Genomic DNA, 15,244 nt, shown 5'->3' with positions numbered 1-15,244 from the left:
TACCGGGAGGGCATCTCTTGGAGGTAAGGAGTCATTGTCACACTGGCTAGAAGCCCAAATGTGCCCCAGAATGGGATCCCGGGCAAGCGAGTATGGTTCCTCACGGGCGCTTCTTCGACGCCCCGAGTCCCTCTCCCTGCCGGTGGCCTTGGTTCTGGACGCCCAGCTCTCAAGGGCCTGGGGTTCCGGGGGGAAGCCGAATCCGGGGGGTCAACGGGCAAATTCTTGGGGGCGTGTGGACACAACCGCACGCTCGGGCGCCCGCGGGGAGCGGCCTGGCAGAGGAGGCTCGCCTGGCGTCCCGCGAGCCCGCCGCGCAGCTCCCACGCGAGGGGGTTCCCGCGTTTGCCTCTGCGCCCGCCTTCCTTGGGCCGCGGACGCCCCGCCCCCTGCCACCTCCGCGCGCCCCATTGGTCAGACCCCGAGCAAACTTCGGCTCCGGACTGGCGGCTGAGCCCGTCTGTCTGCACGGAGGGACAGTTCCGCATCGGGGCGGGGGAGAAGGTGGCCGCCCGGGAGGGAGGGGGGAGGGGAGGCGTGCGGAGCGAGTGGGGGCCCCGGAGTCGGCGGGCGGCGGGTGCGGAGCTCCGGGCGTTCGCGGGTGACGGTAGCGGAGAGGAGGCCGCCGCGGCCGCGCTCGCCCCGCCTGCAAGACTCGATCCCAGGCCCCCAGCTTCCCAGCCGCGGAGGGAGAGGAAGGTGGGTGTCGCCCGAGGGGCGACCTCCGCGCGGGGGTCCCGCTCGGGAAGGCGTGGCCGGGGGGCCGAGCGCGGGGCGTGGAGCAGTGAGCGGCGGAAGGGCCAAGGGCGTGCCGGGAAGGGCCCGGCCTCCCCGGGGGGTCCCCGCAGGCCGCTCACGGGCCAGGCTAGCTGGGCCGCGGCGTACCCCCCCCCCGGGCGGGTGCGTGCGGGAGGCCGGGCCCGGGGGCCCCGCTGACTGCTGGCGCGCGGAATCCGAGCTATTTATGGGCTGGGGAGAAGGTCGCGCGGCCCCCTCGCCCGCCCCCCCTCCCGAGCCTGGCGCCGGAGGCTCGCGGCTGGACGGCGGCTGGCGAGGGGCCGCGCGCGGGGTGCGGCTGGGGGCCTGCGGCGGGCCTGCCCTAGAGGGCGTGGAGTCCGGGGGGCCGGGGGCGGCGAGCGCCGCTCGAGGTCCGCCTCCTCATTGATGAAATTTAAGTCGGTGTGGTTTTTACCTTTTCCGGAGTCGCCAGTCGGGTCCCCGTCCGCTCTGCGTCGGGATCGCAGCGTAGCCAGGAGTTCCCAGCTGACTGGGTCCCACCAAGTTTCCGTCTTATGGGTTTTCTTTTTAAGGACAGTTTTTGATCGTTTTGTACGAATCCTTCCTTAAGTAGCTAGCCATCGGAGGAGAAAGAGCCCGTCGGTTGTTGCTGGAAAGGGAGAGAGACCTTCCCTATAACGCAACTCCGAGAAATTGAAAATTATAAACCAGATTATTTTTAATATAACCCGAAAATGTCGAGATTTGTGCAAGGTAAGGCTTTTTTTTTCCTTCTTATCTCTTGGCTGCTTCGTCCGAGTTTGGGTACCGGTAGTCTTCAGATCAGAGGGCAATTTGGAAACTGGAAACGTTCACTTGGGATGCCGTTTGCCAAACCTTTTTGGTTAAATTGATATCTGAGCTGCTTTGCGCTGCTTTCTGGATTGGCGTTTCATATGCGTATGTTTATGCCCCTGTGCCCTGCAGGGTTTAGTTCTGCCATTGTAAAATAAGTTTTAATAGTATTTTAGCTGTGTGATAGTGACTGTAATAATTAAAACAGATTTTGACTGCTGATTAATTCTTGTTCCCTTCTTGCGGTCGATGATAAGTTATCTTTGTGGGAAACGGAAACCCAGGGGGCTTGGGGCAGGCTAGATGGGTTTGCCAAGAAAACTGTGGAAGCCGTGTGTGTACGTGGAGTGAGTCTCACATTCATGTGTTGCGAAATCGGGAGTAGTTCGCAGATCCTGGAGGGAGGTCACTTCAGTCAGAGAAACGACTTTGCTGCAATGCTCTTTGCCTTTTCTTGTCTTTGATCTATAGAAAGATTATGATTTCTTTGAATTTTAAAAATATCATCCCAATTCTGTCTGTGTGTGTAAAGAAAGGGTTTAGCTCGTACCCATCAACCACGCTGTGGCATTGCCTATGGTGTAAGTGTGTGGTATACACATTTGGATCGGCGCTGCCTCAAACTTCTGTCACTAACTCTGTAGCAACTCTTTTCCTTCCAGACCCTGGTGTGTGAAAGCTTCAGCTGTCTTGCTTAACACAGCTAGTTAGGTTCTCCACCACTTACTATGTGATTCTCAGTACTGTGGATGTACCTTTTTTTCTTAGAGTTATGCCAATGATCCCCATCATTTGACCCTGGGAATGAAAATGCCCTACTGAGTTATACCTCACTTTATTGATTCTTCTTACATTTTGTATAATAGATAGAAAGAATCTCACTGCTTGCATTATTAAGGAAACAGATGGGACCCTTATGCCTGCCTGACCTTAGCACTAAGCTCAGAAATGTCATTTTGTCATTGTTTTGAAGTTCACATTATGCTATATGTTAGAGATGCTTCTTATATTCTGATTTAATAAATGTCTTAATCAAGATTAAGAAGGGAGAGATAACCTAGAAGTTTATTGGTCTTATAAGTACCATAAAGCCAGTATTTTGTAAGAGTACACTAGAGTCGTGGGAATTTAAAAAGTATTATACTCAAGATATCCCACATAGTTAGCATTTCTAGATGTCTCATAAAGTTGATACACGTTACAGTTTTTGGTGTTGAGGGCATCTTCAGACTTATAAATCAAGGGTACCTCAGTGGCTGTTGACATCTGTCAGTTTATGTTTTTATCCACTTTTTAAACGCCTTTTGTTTTGAAATACTTGTACATTTTTCTAGAAGTTGCACCGTTAAATGAAGAAAGTAACACAGTTGTATGAACTAAATCATACACTCGGTTCTGATTCTTATTGCCATGACGAAGCCCAGGTGGCCACTTTGACTTGGAGTAGAGCCCTTTACACAGGCGGCTTTGCACAGTGAGGACTCTAAATGGTTCACTCAGTCATGCTTCTTATCATTGCGTAATTTTTGTTCTTTAAATATGAACCCTCTGCGTGTTTGCCTTGGCTATTGTTACAAATGACAAAATTAATTGGCTAATATCAGAGTTGTCTACACACATAAATTTTCAAGTGTGACAGTTGGAAAATTCTGGGTTTTATTATTTTTTATTTATTTATTTTTGAGAAACAGGGTTTCTCTGTATTGTTTTGGAGGTTGTCCTGGAACTCTCTCTGTAGAATAGAGATCCGCCTGTCTGCCTCTCGAGTGCTGGGATTAAAGACGTGTGTGCCACCAATGCCCGGCGCTATTTATGTGTTTTTTTTTTTGTATTATTATTTTTTTAAAGCACTTCAATTCTTTGATCCCCCTCCTCTCAGAAGTTACTGATGTTACACACTGGTACTCTGCTTATGCTGTTTCATAAGGAAAGTGTTAACAAATGTTAGGATGTAACTATTTTCATATATGGTCTCATAAAGCTGATGAAATTGTATCTTGTCCAAAGATGAGCTGGTGAGAAGCCCTCAGATTCATGAGTTGTTTATAACTCCTGTCCTTTCCAACATCTTTTGTTGCTTCTTACATTAAAATTTTTATGGGGCTGGAGAGATGGCTCTGAGGATAGGAGTGCTGGACCCCGGTTCAATTCCCAGCACCTTCATGGCAGCTCACAACTGTCTATAACTCCAGTTCCCGGAGATCTGGAAGCCTCAGACATGCATGTAAGCCAAACAAAAATGCACATAAAATACAAATAAATTTTTAAAAAAATTGAAGAATGACCTATTCTCCAAGTAGACCTCTATTTCCTGTTGACAAAGATAATGTATCTCTGGGGAAAATACAGTTTCCTGAAAGTAGGTGTTCTAAAAGAATTTGTCACAAGCACCAAATGCCCACAATTTAAATGCTCCATATACTTTTAAAATAGGTTAGCCTATCCTGTGTTTTTGGCTGTAGTTTTTTATGACATACCTTAAATTGTATAAATACTGAGAAAGATGAAAGGTCATGGACTTAGATTTGATTCCTGTTACTGAAAGGTGACTTTAGACACTTTCTGAACCTTAGATTATACTTGGTAAAATTTGGATGTTGGATGTTTGTGAGTTTGAAGCCAAACTGGTCTACAAAGTAAGTTACAAGACAGCCAGGGGTATTACTCATGGTGGGGGTAGAAGCCCAAAACAACAAGAAAAATTTGGATACTGGATTGGGAATATAGTTGAGTGATGGAGCCCAGGCTTAGCATGGGTGAGGCATTGGATTCAGTTTCCTGTCCCCACCTCCTCCTCCGGGCGTTAGTGCTTATGCCTTAGGGTTATTGAGAAGTTGATGTAGGGTGTTGTGTTAAGTGACTGAGCTAGGCAAATACTGCGTGGCCAATAACTAATAAGACAATTGTGGCTCTTCAGATAGCATTTTTAGCTGACATGCCAGCAACAGAAGTAGTTCTGGTTTTCATATTGCAGATTTAATGTTCAGGTTGATTACTTGAAAGTTGGTATATTTAAAAGAAAAATACTAGCCCTGTATAGGGCCTAAAGGGGAGGGCAGGGCAGGGCAGGGTAAAGTTTGAAGAGTATAGTGGTAATATGCAAGTTACATTTTTAAAGTTCAGTTAACTTTTTTTTTCTTGAATGCTCATGGTATGTATTGCACTATGTTGGATTTCCCTTAAGTTACATACTTGGGGTCCAGTAGATCTGCGTATTATGAACTATTCATTGAGGATGCACATTTTGGATGATACAGAATATAGGGGTGCTACCCTTGACTGGACTTCAAATCTAAGCACTCGTTTTATAAGAAAATGAGCTATCTTCTTTCTCAGCCACTTAGACAATACAAAGTTAGTGGGAAATTTTCAATTAATAGAATCACTTACTATTATTTAGAGAGGTAACTTCTCTATGTCATTACTGGCAATGAAGGCCTAAGTTTCTTTGCATGTTTCCCTATGTCTGTGTTCTTAGGAGCCAGTCCATACTTTCTGGGGTGATGCTTTTAGAGCTGGAAGCATGGTATCAAGCTGCTGTCGTCTCTGGTCCATGCATGAGACTGCGTGTCTATCTGGCTTTCTCTGTTGCTGGGAGATTGCGGGGCCTCCACTTCTCTAAGTGAACAGGACCTCTTTCCTGCCTGTCATATTTGTCAACGGATGCAATGTGGAATTTTCATTTTAGAAAGTTCTGGGCAGCGGTGGTACACATATCTATAATCCCCGCACTCGGGAGGCAGAGGTAGAGAGGCAGGCAGATCTCTATGAGTTCAAGGCCAGCCTGGTCTACAAAGTGAATTCTAGGACAGTTAGGGCTACATAGAGAAACCCTGTCTTGAACTCCCTCCCCCCAAAAATTCTGAGAACTGTCTCCCTAAATATTTGGAAACTTATAAATGGTGAAGAGACTGATACTGTCTAGCCAGCCAGCTAAGACTAGGTTAGATGCTCAATACTATAATTCTAGAATATTTTTACAACTGTGAGTATGCTGTTATCTATCTAAACTATGTAAAAATACCCATTATTCTTAAAAAATTGAAGTATTATATTTCAGGGAATGCCATATAAATACATCTGTATTGCTTAAAAATATTTGTGGTCTGTCAGCATTCCATTTGTTGGACGTTTTTGACTGTTGGTGATTCCTGTTTGGTAGATGGGAGGTGGTCAGATGCTAAGATTACTGCGCTAATTATAACTCAAGGGTCTCAGATGAGTACAAGAGTGGCTTGATTGTCAAGGTCAAGCTTTGGCCTCTTTCTTCTCAGGTCCTAAAACCTCTTGCTTACCATTGAAATAATTTCAGATATTTTTACCCCGGAGGATTATGTTATGAATTAAGTCAGTAGTACTGACAACGAAGTAATGACTAAATCACTCTCCTTAAAGCTGTAGATTAGAGTTTATTGTGTTGCTAGAGCGTGGTGTGTGTGACTTTAATTCAGTTCAGTCACAGTTCTAAATATTTAGGGAATTCAAAATGAAGAATTGGTCTGGTAAAGTATGACGGTCTTTAATGTTGTACTTTGTAATCTCTGTGGTTCAAGTCCCTTATTGAGCCTTTCTTCTAGGTAAAATTGATGATTTTCATTTGTGAAGGACAGCTCAGGAAATAATTGACAAAAATATTAGAGAGATAAATATTAATGGACACACTTCTTGGAAGCACTATTTTAAAATTCTGAAGTGCATCAAAAAGTCTCTGTAATAGCCCCTTCCCACCCCCAGGGTTTCTCTGTGTAGCTTTGGAGGCTGCCCTGGCACTGGCTCTGTAGACCAGGCTGGCCTCGAACTCACAGAGATCCACCTGCCTCTCTGCCTCCCGAGTGCTGGGATTAAAGACGTGCGCCGCCAACGACTGGCTTCTACCAAGCTTTATTTGATACTTTTTGTACAAATGCAGGCATTATGAATTCTCAGAAGTTTGGAGAGTTAATAGAACAAATACTTGGGAATTAACCTTTCTTATTGGTGAAAATGAATAAAAGATGTATTAACTTCCTATAATGCTATTCATCCCAATATTATTTGTACAGTGGAGAAAAGGGTGGTTTTGCTTGTGCATTTATGCTATTGGAATAAATTCTAACAATGTTAGACTATGTATGGAGGTACTCAGATTTAAATGAGTAAAGAAGGATGACTGATTTGTGAGCCCTTTGATTCTTTAGGAAATGGAGGTTTTCTAAAGACTGTGGCCCTTTTAAAACAACTTACAATTTCTTTTCTAAAATATTCAGTTTGAACTTGGAGAAAGTGCTTGAATTGTGAAGATTTTGGTCTTTTAGTAGATTGTCCCAGGCATAGTTACTATTAATTGAAACAGTATTTCTTGGATCTTTAAAATTCTGTCAGACATAGATTTTTCTATTAATAACTCACTATATCTTTGGAAGTTGGACTTGTTAAATCATCTCAAAAATTAAACTTTGTGGTTTTTGATTGAGCAATTATTGTGTAAAAACTGTAATAATGTTGTGTTTGAAAACGGTTTCCTAGTTCTCTTGATTGGTGATGCTGGCATCTCCTTTAGTTTGTTGTGAAGTGATTGTCTAAGTCTCCAGCTCTGCCTCTGCCAATAGTTCTCATTGTTTATTTTTCTCAGTCATGGCCAAAAGAAATTAGTTGTGTCCCCTCAACCATTTTGACAATTAAGGATTGTTCTGAGAATTAAGGAGAAACAAGCTATGTTATCTTACTTACAAAATATTGCATTTTCCCCAAACATTCCTGGATATTTTTGTTGGTTTTTCTTATGTAAATCAAGAGTTTCCTATTCCTTTGTGATGTTACTTGTATCTTAAAAAACAGTACAGACCCATTCATTGTATTCTTGGACTTGAGACAGTCATGTTGCTTACTCTTTACTAAATTGTAAAAATACTGTTTGGGGAATAACTTTCTGAGAACAGCTCTTCTTGGCCACAGTAATTTGAAAAGCAATTAGAGTTGCTACTTTGGCAAAATCTGATACAATATTTTATTTGTGTTGTAGTTTTGCTTAGATAAAGCTCCATGTATACAGAAAAAAATTATATATGCAGTGTTTTAGGCTAATTTGTACAAATGGTTAAATATTAGCCTTGGTAATAAATTATTTATAGATTACCTAAATTTTTTTCATTGCTCAGGAGACAAACACTATTTAAGGAAAAGTAGAAGATCATAAGATACAGCAAGGTAATGCTTTAATATTTAGATTTATTATCACTTGATAACATCTTATGATAGACATTAGGTTTCTAGTTTTCATGTTGATTTGTTAGCATGGACCTGGAGTAATAGACCATGTACATGTACTGTAATTATGAGTGGAGTTTTAACTGTAACTACCCAGTTAGAAGAGTAGCAAGCAGGGTGCCAGGTAACAGGACTTGGGTACTACTTAGGAAAATTACCCTCTCTGAGCTCAATTTTGTATTAAGGGCCCTTCCAGGCTTAAAAGTGCATCAAAGTGTACATATACTAAGATACAGAACAGAGCTCCCAGATAATTTTTGGCCCTTAGTGACTTTATGTTACATTACTTCCCCTTGGCATGACTTTCAGCTACGAACTCTAAAAATAGAGTGATACTATTTAGCAAAGGTACTTTGAATGTTTTCCACAAGTAATATATTCTTTAATTGAGATTTGAAAGAACTATTCTAGATTGGAGATGTTTATTCTGGAGAGTAACCCTTAATTTGTATGTCTGAAGCACTGGATTCAATTGCTAGCACTACCAAAAAAAATGGACTTTATTTTATGAAAGCAAGGTTGATTTTAATGAGAAGTCTAGTTTATGTATCCTACTAGTTTTTATATAAAGAGAGTAATGCATGATTAGCAAAACTCTTGAGTATTTTCATAATTGTGTTGTAAAGTCTTACATCCTTTTATGTTTGTTGTCACAACCATTTATTGGCTGGGAATGCAGCCCAAGAGTAGATAGAGCACTTGCCTAATAGGAACAAGGCCCTGCGTTAGATCTCTGGCGGGCCTCACTCCAAGCATTTATTAAACACCCTTATGTATCTTTTCTCTCCTCTCTCTCCCCCTCTTTCTCTCTGAGACAGTCTTTCTTTTGTGTAACAGCCAGGGCTGTCCTGAAAGAACTTGCTCTGTAGACCAGACTGATCTTGAACTCAGACATCAGCCTGCCTCTGCCCCCCAAGTGCTGGGATTGAAGGCATGTGCCACCACCACCTGGGGAGGAACACATTTCTATAAAATCCTTTGTCAACTTATAAAATGGTGTGTCACTAGTCAGGATTATATTATGTTTCATGTTTAATTAACTGTAAGAAGTTAGACCAATCTGGGCCTGGTGCCATCTCAGAAACATATCCTTGGGGTGTAAGAAGAACCAGGAGCATGACTGAAATAAACATTAAAATAAATGAAATATTATCAAAGCAATACTGGCAGTGGTTGCTTATTAGAAATGCATATTATCTCTACCCCAAAACTGTTGAGTCAGCACATCTGGGAGCTGGCCCAGGAATCAGTGTTTTAATTAGCTCTCTGTGTTATTTATATGCAAATTAAAGTTTTAGAAGTACTGCTCTAGAAATCACAGAGTAGGAAATTGTAGTCTTTGTACACTTCATAGTACTTTTATTAGCTATTAGCATTCAAAAAACGTACCTCAGTCTGGGATTAAGATATGTCTTAATCATTTTCCTGATGGCTCAAGCGTTAAGAACACTTGTTGCTCTTGCAAGGACCATACTTAGTTCTTATTTAATCCCTTTAATTTGAATACTTGGGAGGTACAGGTGGGTAGATCTCTGGGTTCTAGGCCAGCCTGGTCTATGTAGTAAGTTTCAGAACAGCTGGAGCTGTTCTGTAGAGAGACCCTGTCAAAAAAACAAACAACAAAAGATAGTTGATTGTATCTGTGGGCTTCCAAGGGACATTGAGACTGATGAGATGGAAGGGATAAGTGGCGAGGTGAACTAGGCATGGCTCTTTATCTTTTGTTGCCTTCTGCTTTTTTCTGGGTTTCTGAATGTCCTGTACTGTCATCTCCACCCCCCACCTTCTCCTGCACGGGATACTAAAAAGTCCATAGTGTTGAGATTTTAGTTCTGTGACTACGGAAGAACTAGATTATAACAGGAAGTGAGGCTGAGAAAAACAATTACTGCTTGATCTGTATGACATTTACTAAAGTATAATTAAACCAGCCAAATAATTCTAGCAAGTTCTAGTAAGTCCAGTTTTGTGTGATGGGGAGTGATTCTGTTGTTTGCATAGATAGACTTTGGAGGGGAGTGATATTTCAGGATTTTTATTCCAAAATTTAAAGAAAGCCAGACTGGAGGAAAATGAATAGAATGTGTTGATTTACTGTGGTGGGATGGAGCTCAGGACAAATAACCAAACAAACAAAAACTTGATTTATAGGCCCTGTGTAGGCATCTGCCTGCATTATGACCTTGGGGAAGTCACCTGTTTCAACTTCAGAGTCCTCATCCAGAAAGTGAGGAGAGTAGAAGTGTAGATAATTGCTCTCTCATCTTCAACAATGTTTTGGCTTATGACTGTGGTAATGAAATATTTGATTCCTACTTTACTGTGGTCTGAAGTAGTGGAGGGTCAATTGTCTTTGATAGGAAGTAGGAAGGGACGTTGGAAATTTTGCATTATTCCAGGGATTCTTTCATTGACCTTCCCCTAGAAGCCTAGTTGCCTAGAAAGTCCTAGAAAAAAAAGTTCTGCAGTTTGTACTTTACCTTCCAGAAATTCCATACCTTCCTGTAAAATATCGGGATGAATAAGTAACTAACTGAAAAGAAAAATGGATTTTAGTTCTGTGCCTTCTGGTCGACACTGAAGCATGAAAGATTACTGCTCTTGATAGACCAACTATCCTTCCATCCTTTTAATTTAATTTCTTAGCAAGATCTCACTATGAATTTCAAGCTGGCTTCAAACTTGTTTTCTTCCTGCCTAGCCTTTTGAGTGCTGTGGTTTCAGGTGTGTACCAGCACATTCAGCTATTTCTGTATATTCTTTACTTCTTAAAGCCCATCCTTATTCCTTAATCATGAAATATTTAATGATTAAGTGAAACTACAGCAGAATGGGGTAGAAGAGGGTAGTGCGTTTGTTACCATGTTCTTTCTTGTGGAAACTGATTATATTTGAAGGAACATACCAGGATAGAATAAATGCCAATTGTTCTTTCTATCATCTAGTACTTATCAAAGAAATGGGGGAAGTCCAAGGAATGCCTTTTATAACTCAGATTTGAGTCTGTTTTTGGTACTTTCTGAGTATATGTCTGAAGGTTGGACCTACTAAAGTTGGCAGATGTCTAAGAATACCTTTTAGCCAGCCTTTTCTACTTGGGAAAATACTGACATGATGGATTCTGTGTATTTTCACCTGAAACCTTGTAAGCTAATTGGTAGGCTGTTCTAGAGAGGGAACTTTAAAATTGTTTTAATTTCCTTCATTTAACTAAATCTCAAATAGCCACTTCGTTATATTTAAACTTTGAATTTACACTTATTTTTATAAAAGCTCATGTTGGCATTTGCCCAGAGTATAAGTTTAATGTTTCATTCACTGTTTTTTTGGGGGGTGTGACTATCATCTTTAACTTTAGGGGGAAAACTTGCAGTCTATAAATAACTTCTGAGTCTGACAAAAGTTTTTGTTTAAAAATCATTGTATAGTTATTTCAGGATCTGTTCAAACTGATCTGTGGCACAGAACAAAATAGTTGATGTTTTTAAATACACACCTTTTTCTTCCTCCTTATTTAGAGTTTTCTTCCAAATTATTTGTTAACTGTTATGAGAATTGGATTTGGTAGAATTTCTTATTTCTGTTCGCTTTTGACTGTAGATGCATATGACTAGAAAGTTCCTTTTTCCTTGATTTCTCTTCAGTAATGATTATAATCTGGAATTGTAAACTATCATAAGCCCTTCCTCCCTTTAAGGTTACTTTTTGCCAAGCTATTTACCAAAGCAACAGAAATGAAGTAAGAACACCCTGTTGGGCAAGCATCTTAGTCCTGTCTGACTGAAGTTATCTCTGGGATTGTGAAAACATGCTGCCCTTATTCCCAGGAAGCTTTTGGGCTTTGATTTTCCTCAACAAAAGTAATGTTAGAACTGAGCAGTATGTTCTGTTGCTGGTTCTCAGGCCAGGTGTGGGCCCTGACCTTTGCTTGTCTGGAAACTTAATCTCTGCTGGCTAAAGTAACTCAGGATCTAGGTCCTCAGTTCTTAATCCTTGTTGATTCAATTCTCAAGTATTTTCTCGGAGAAAATTTATGCCAAGCCTTAAAAAAATAAAACAACAACAAGACAAACAAACAAAAAAATCCAGTTAACTTGTTCCCCACTTTTCTACCACTGTTATCTATTTACTTTTCTGGTTCATCAAACCAAAACTGCTTTGAACTTTTTGCTACTCATTTACTAAAGACAGTCCTATCTCCATGAGAAGAAACATGGGTTTAATTCTGCAAGTAATCCCTTGAGGGTTATTAGTTCCAAAGGCCCACCCAGTCTATTTATACTTTTAACTTGAATGGCAATTTGGGGGCAGGAGGCAGTCTTACTAGTATCCTAGCCTGGCCTTGAACTCACAGATCCATGTCTCTGCCTCCCATGTTCTGGACTTAAAGGAGGGCAGCATCACATCCAGCAAAGTTGTGGGGAAGTTGTTCATTTGTTTTAGACGGGGGATTGAGCCCAGGTCTTCAGATATACTATACTCATGTGCACTCTACCACTGACCTACAGATACCTGAATGGCACTTAAAAAAAAAAAAAGGCAAAGCTATTCACATAAGCAACCCTCTTCTCTGAACTCAATTACCTACCTACCTATCTAGGTATCATCCGTCTGCCTATCTATCTCTGTGTCCCTCTCCTCTTCCTTCTTTTTCTCCCGTCCTCCACCCCAGCTTTTTAAGTTGCCTTAAAAATGACTCAGAAATGCTCCTAGCAGGGAATAACATTTCGGTATTTTTGTGATGTGATCCTGACAGAAAGCCACAGTGTGGTGCTTAGATAAAACCCCAGCTGAGTATGATTAAGACTCAAAACATCTGGAATACAAACCAATGTTTCTGAACATTATTCTGACACTACCCTCAGATGCTCCCAAGGAAACTTGGGGTGAGGGGCAGGAGACTGGAGGGAGGATACACTAACGATCTGGGCTCTTTGAGGACTCTAAGAATGGATGAGAGGGATGTTCTCTCTCCTCCAGAGACCCTGGTACTTGTCTCTGCTTAGTATCTCTTAGATTGCATGTCATGATGCAACATCTAAGATTAAAAAAACATGAAATTTTGAAAAAGGCTAATATTTACTGTATATTGTCTGGCTTCAATACAAGCTTGGTGAAGGAAAATTTTGACTGAAGTATAAAAGCTTAGCTTCAAATACCATCCTACAGCTAGACCTATTTTGTAGAAAGCAAAGGAAATTCTCTAAAGTGCCTAATGTACAGGCCTCTACCACTACCAAGATTGGAGGCTACACAAAGAAAACTAAGCTGTATAGGACACACCAGAAATGAAGTTTCCTGTACTCCATCCATTCCTCTGCTTGCATAGCACTCTTTCTAGAGTGCTTGGACTATCGGGCATTAAAATTCATGTCCCCTTTTCAACCAAAGACCTTAACAGCACAAGAAAAACCAGATAGCTTCATCGAGGAGACCCCAAACATCACCAGTCAGCTGGTACATACAGGATACATCTTAGGTCTATTTTCTGACTTGGTTCTCTTTGTTTTATGGGGACTTCCAAAAAGGCCTGAGTTTTCTCCTTGTGTCCTACCTAACAGGCCTTCCTGATACCTTCCCAAATGGGTAAAACTTTTCCTTACTCTAGGTCTAATTTTTTTCTAGTGCCCAGAGATTATGCCTAAGACTTAACCAAATAACTGTAGTAGCCTAAGAACCTTTAACACAGAGCCTGGGGCTCCACAGATGCAGACTCCACAGACTCTTCAGGGTTAAAGGACTGAGACCTGGAAACCACTCTAATGTGACCTCCTCCCAGGGGCAAGGTACTGAGGACAGATGGACAAAAGTCAGTTTTACAGTTCCCAAGTCAAATTGTTCACTCCAAAGACACAGATAGAAACGTCTTTGTTTGTTAATGTTTTGTCATATGTGTTTATATTTGCTTTTCATGTACTTATGTCATTTTATGTTAAGACTACATAAAACTCAGTTTACCTCAGAATTTCCTACAGTAATTGAGTAAAACACTTGTGACCACTTAACTTACCAACAGTGTCTAGATAAGCTTACTCATTGTCATTGTATATGATAAAAATGGCAATGTTTTTAGTTTTAATAATTAATACATATTTTAAGCTAAGTTTTAACATAGTATTGAAAGACTGAAACCATTGCCTATCTACTTGTGATCCCATCTTTCAAAAAACAGGTTTTTCAAGTTTCTTATCAGTTAAGCTTTAAAAAAAGGAAAGAAGAGAGGACAGAGTAGAAACCAATCTGTTGGTTCCTGTTCAGCCTACTTAAATTTTATCAGGCTAGGCTCCATGACTTCAAAAATAAAAACTCCTATGCTTTATTTGTATTAAGTACAGATTTAGATTAAGGATGGCTATAAAGGATGATCTAATCAGCAGTCTAACTTACAGATAATACAAAATCTTTGGTATTTTTAAAAGGATCTGTATATCTGGCTATTAGGGTGTATTGTGTCTACCTGAGTGATTTTATAATGTTTACATAATACCAGATTGACTTATAATTAAATGGTCATGTTAATTAAAACTGTCAACCCATATTCATTTAAATTAATAAGGTAAGTTTAAAAAATATATACATTCTGGGTTGAAATGGTACTTGGTCGGTCATTCTCTCAGCTCCGATCCTATAAGTAGTCTAAAGATGCTTCTAGGGGCTGGAGAGATGACACAGAGGTTAAGAGCGCTGACTGCTCTTCCAGAGGTCCTGAGTTCAATTCCCAGCAACCACATGGTGGCTCACAACCATCTGTAATGAGATCTGGCGCCCTCTTCTGGCCTGCAGGCATATATGCAGACAGAACACTGTGTAATAAATAAATAAATAATTAAAAAAGATGTTTCTATTGCTGGAAAATAAGCTAGCTCTTAAGACCTGGGGCTTCTGCTCCAGAGTTCAACTTCTCCTGGACAGCTGCCCTCATCTGGATAATTATCCTCTAGGCTCTGTTATTCCTAAATTAAAATAGAGAAAATTACTTAGTGCTATACTTTATACTTTGTTTTTTTTTTTTTTCTTTTTTTGAGATAAGGTTTCTCTTTGTAGTCTTGGCTATCCTTACACTCATAGAGATTCCTCTGCCTCTGCCTCCCAAGTGCTGCAATTAAAGGCATGCACCACCACTACCCTGATGCTTTTGGCTTTTTAAAAAATAAATCTAAAAAGGACTTTAAGTATATCAAAATAAATTTAATATATTATACTAAGCTTGTTAGGCTTCTAATTAAGAAACGGAGTCTTAGATCAGATTTACTTGAAAAATATGTTTTTGCCAAGCTCTGTTCTACAAAACTCAATTTTAAAGAAAGGTTTGTTTTTTAGCACTTGGTAACTGATCTTTCGGGTGTTCAGTAACCATACTTGAAGATGTTTGTTAATGTAAGCATAGAGACACAGCACATCTGAGTTCCATGGGATGATGGACACT

General features: G+C 40.8%; 1 protein-coding gene across 2 annotated transcripts in view; it reads left to right on the top strand.

Annotated features, from left to right (window-relative positions):
• The first annotated feature begins 559 nt into the window (after positions 1-559).
• Positions 560-15,244, top strand: part of Ugp2 (UDP-glucose pyrophosphorylase 2) — a 52,893-nt gene continuing 38,208 nt past the window's right edge. Inside the window, exon 1 of one of the 2 annotated variants that reach the window (XM_013113582.3) lies at positions 560-699. Coding sequence is in view for 1 of the 2 variants with exons in the window: in XM_005070387.4 (XP_005070444.1) it covers positions 1,473-1,491 (19 nt within the window). In the remaining variant the exon portion in view is untranslated. Of the gene's footprint in view, positions 700-1,154; positions 1,492-15,244 lie in introns of those variants that run through there. The other variant, XM_005070387.4, reaches the window with a different exon arrangement.

The sequence above is a fragment of the Mesocricetus auratus genome, unplaced genomic scaffold (genome assembly GCF_017639785.1).
Source record: "Mesocricetus auratus isolate SY011 unplaced genomic scaffold, BCM_Maur_2.0 Super-Scaffold_100029, whole genome shotgun sequence".
Classification (NCBI taxonomy): Eukaryota; Metazoa; Chordata; class Mammalia; order Rodentia; family Cricetidae; genus Mesocricetus; species Mesocricetus auratus.
Note: the sequence above shows the minus strand (reverse complement) of the source record. Positions and strands in the feature narration are given on the sequence as shown.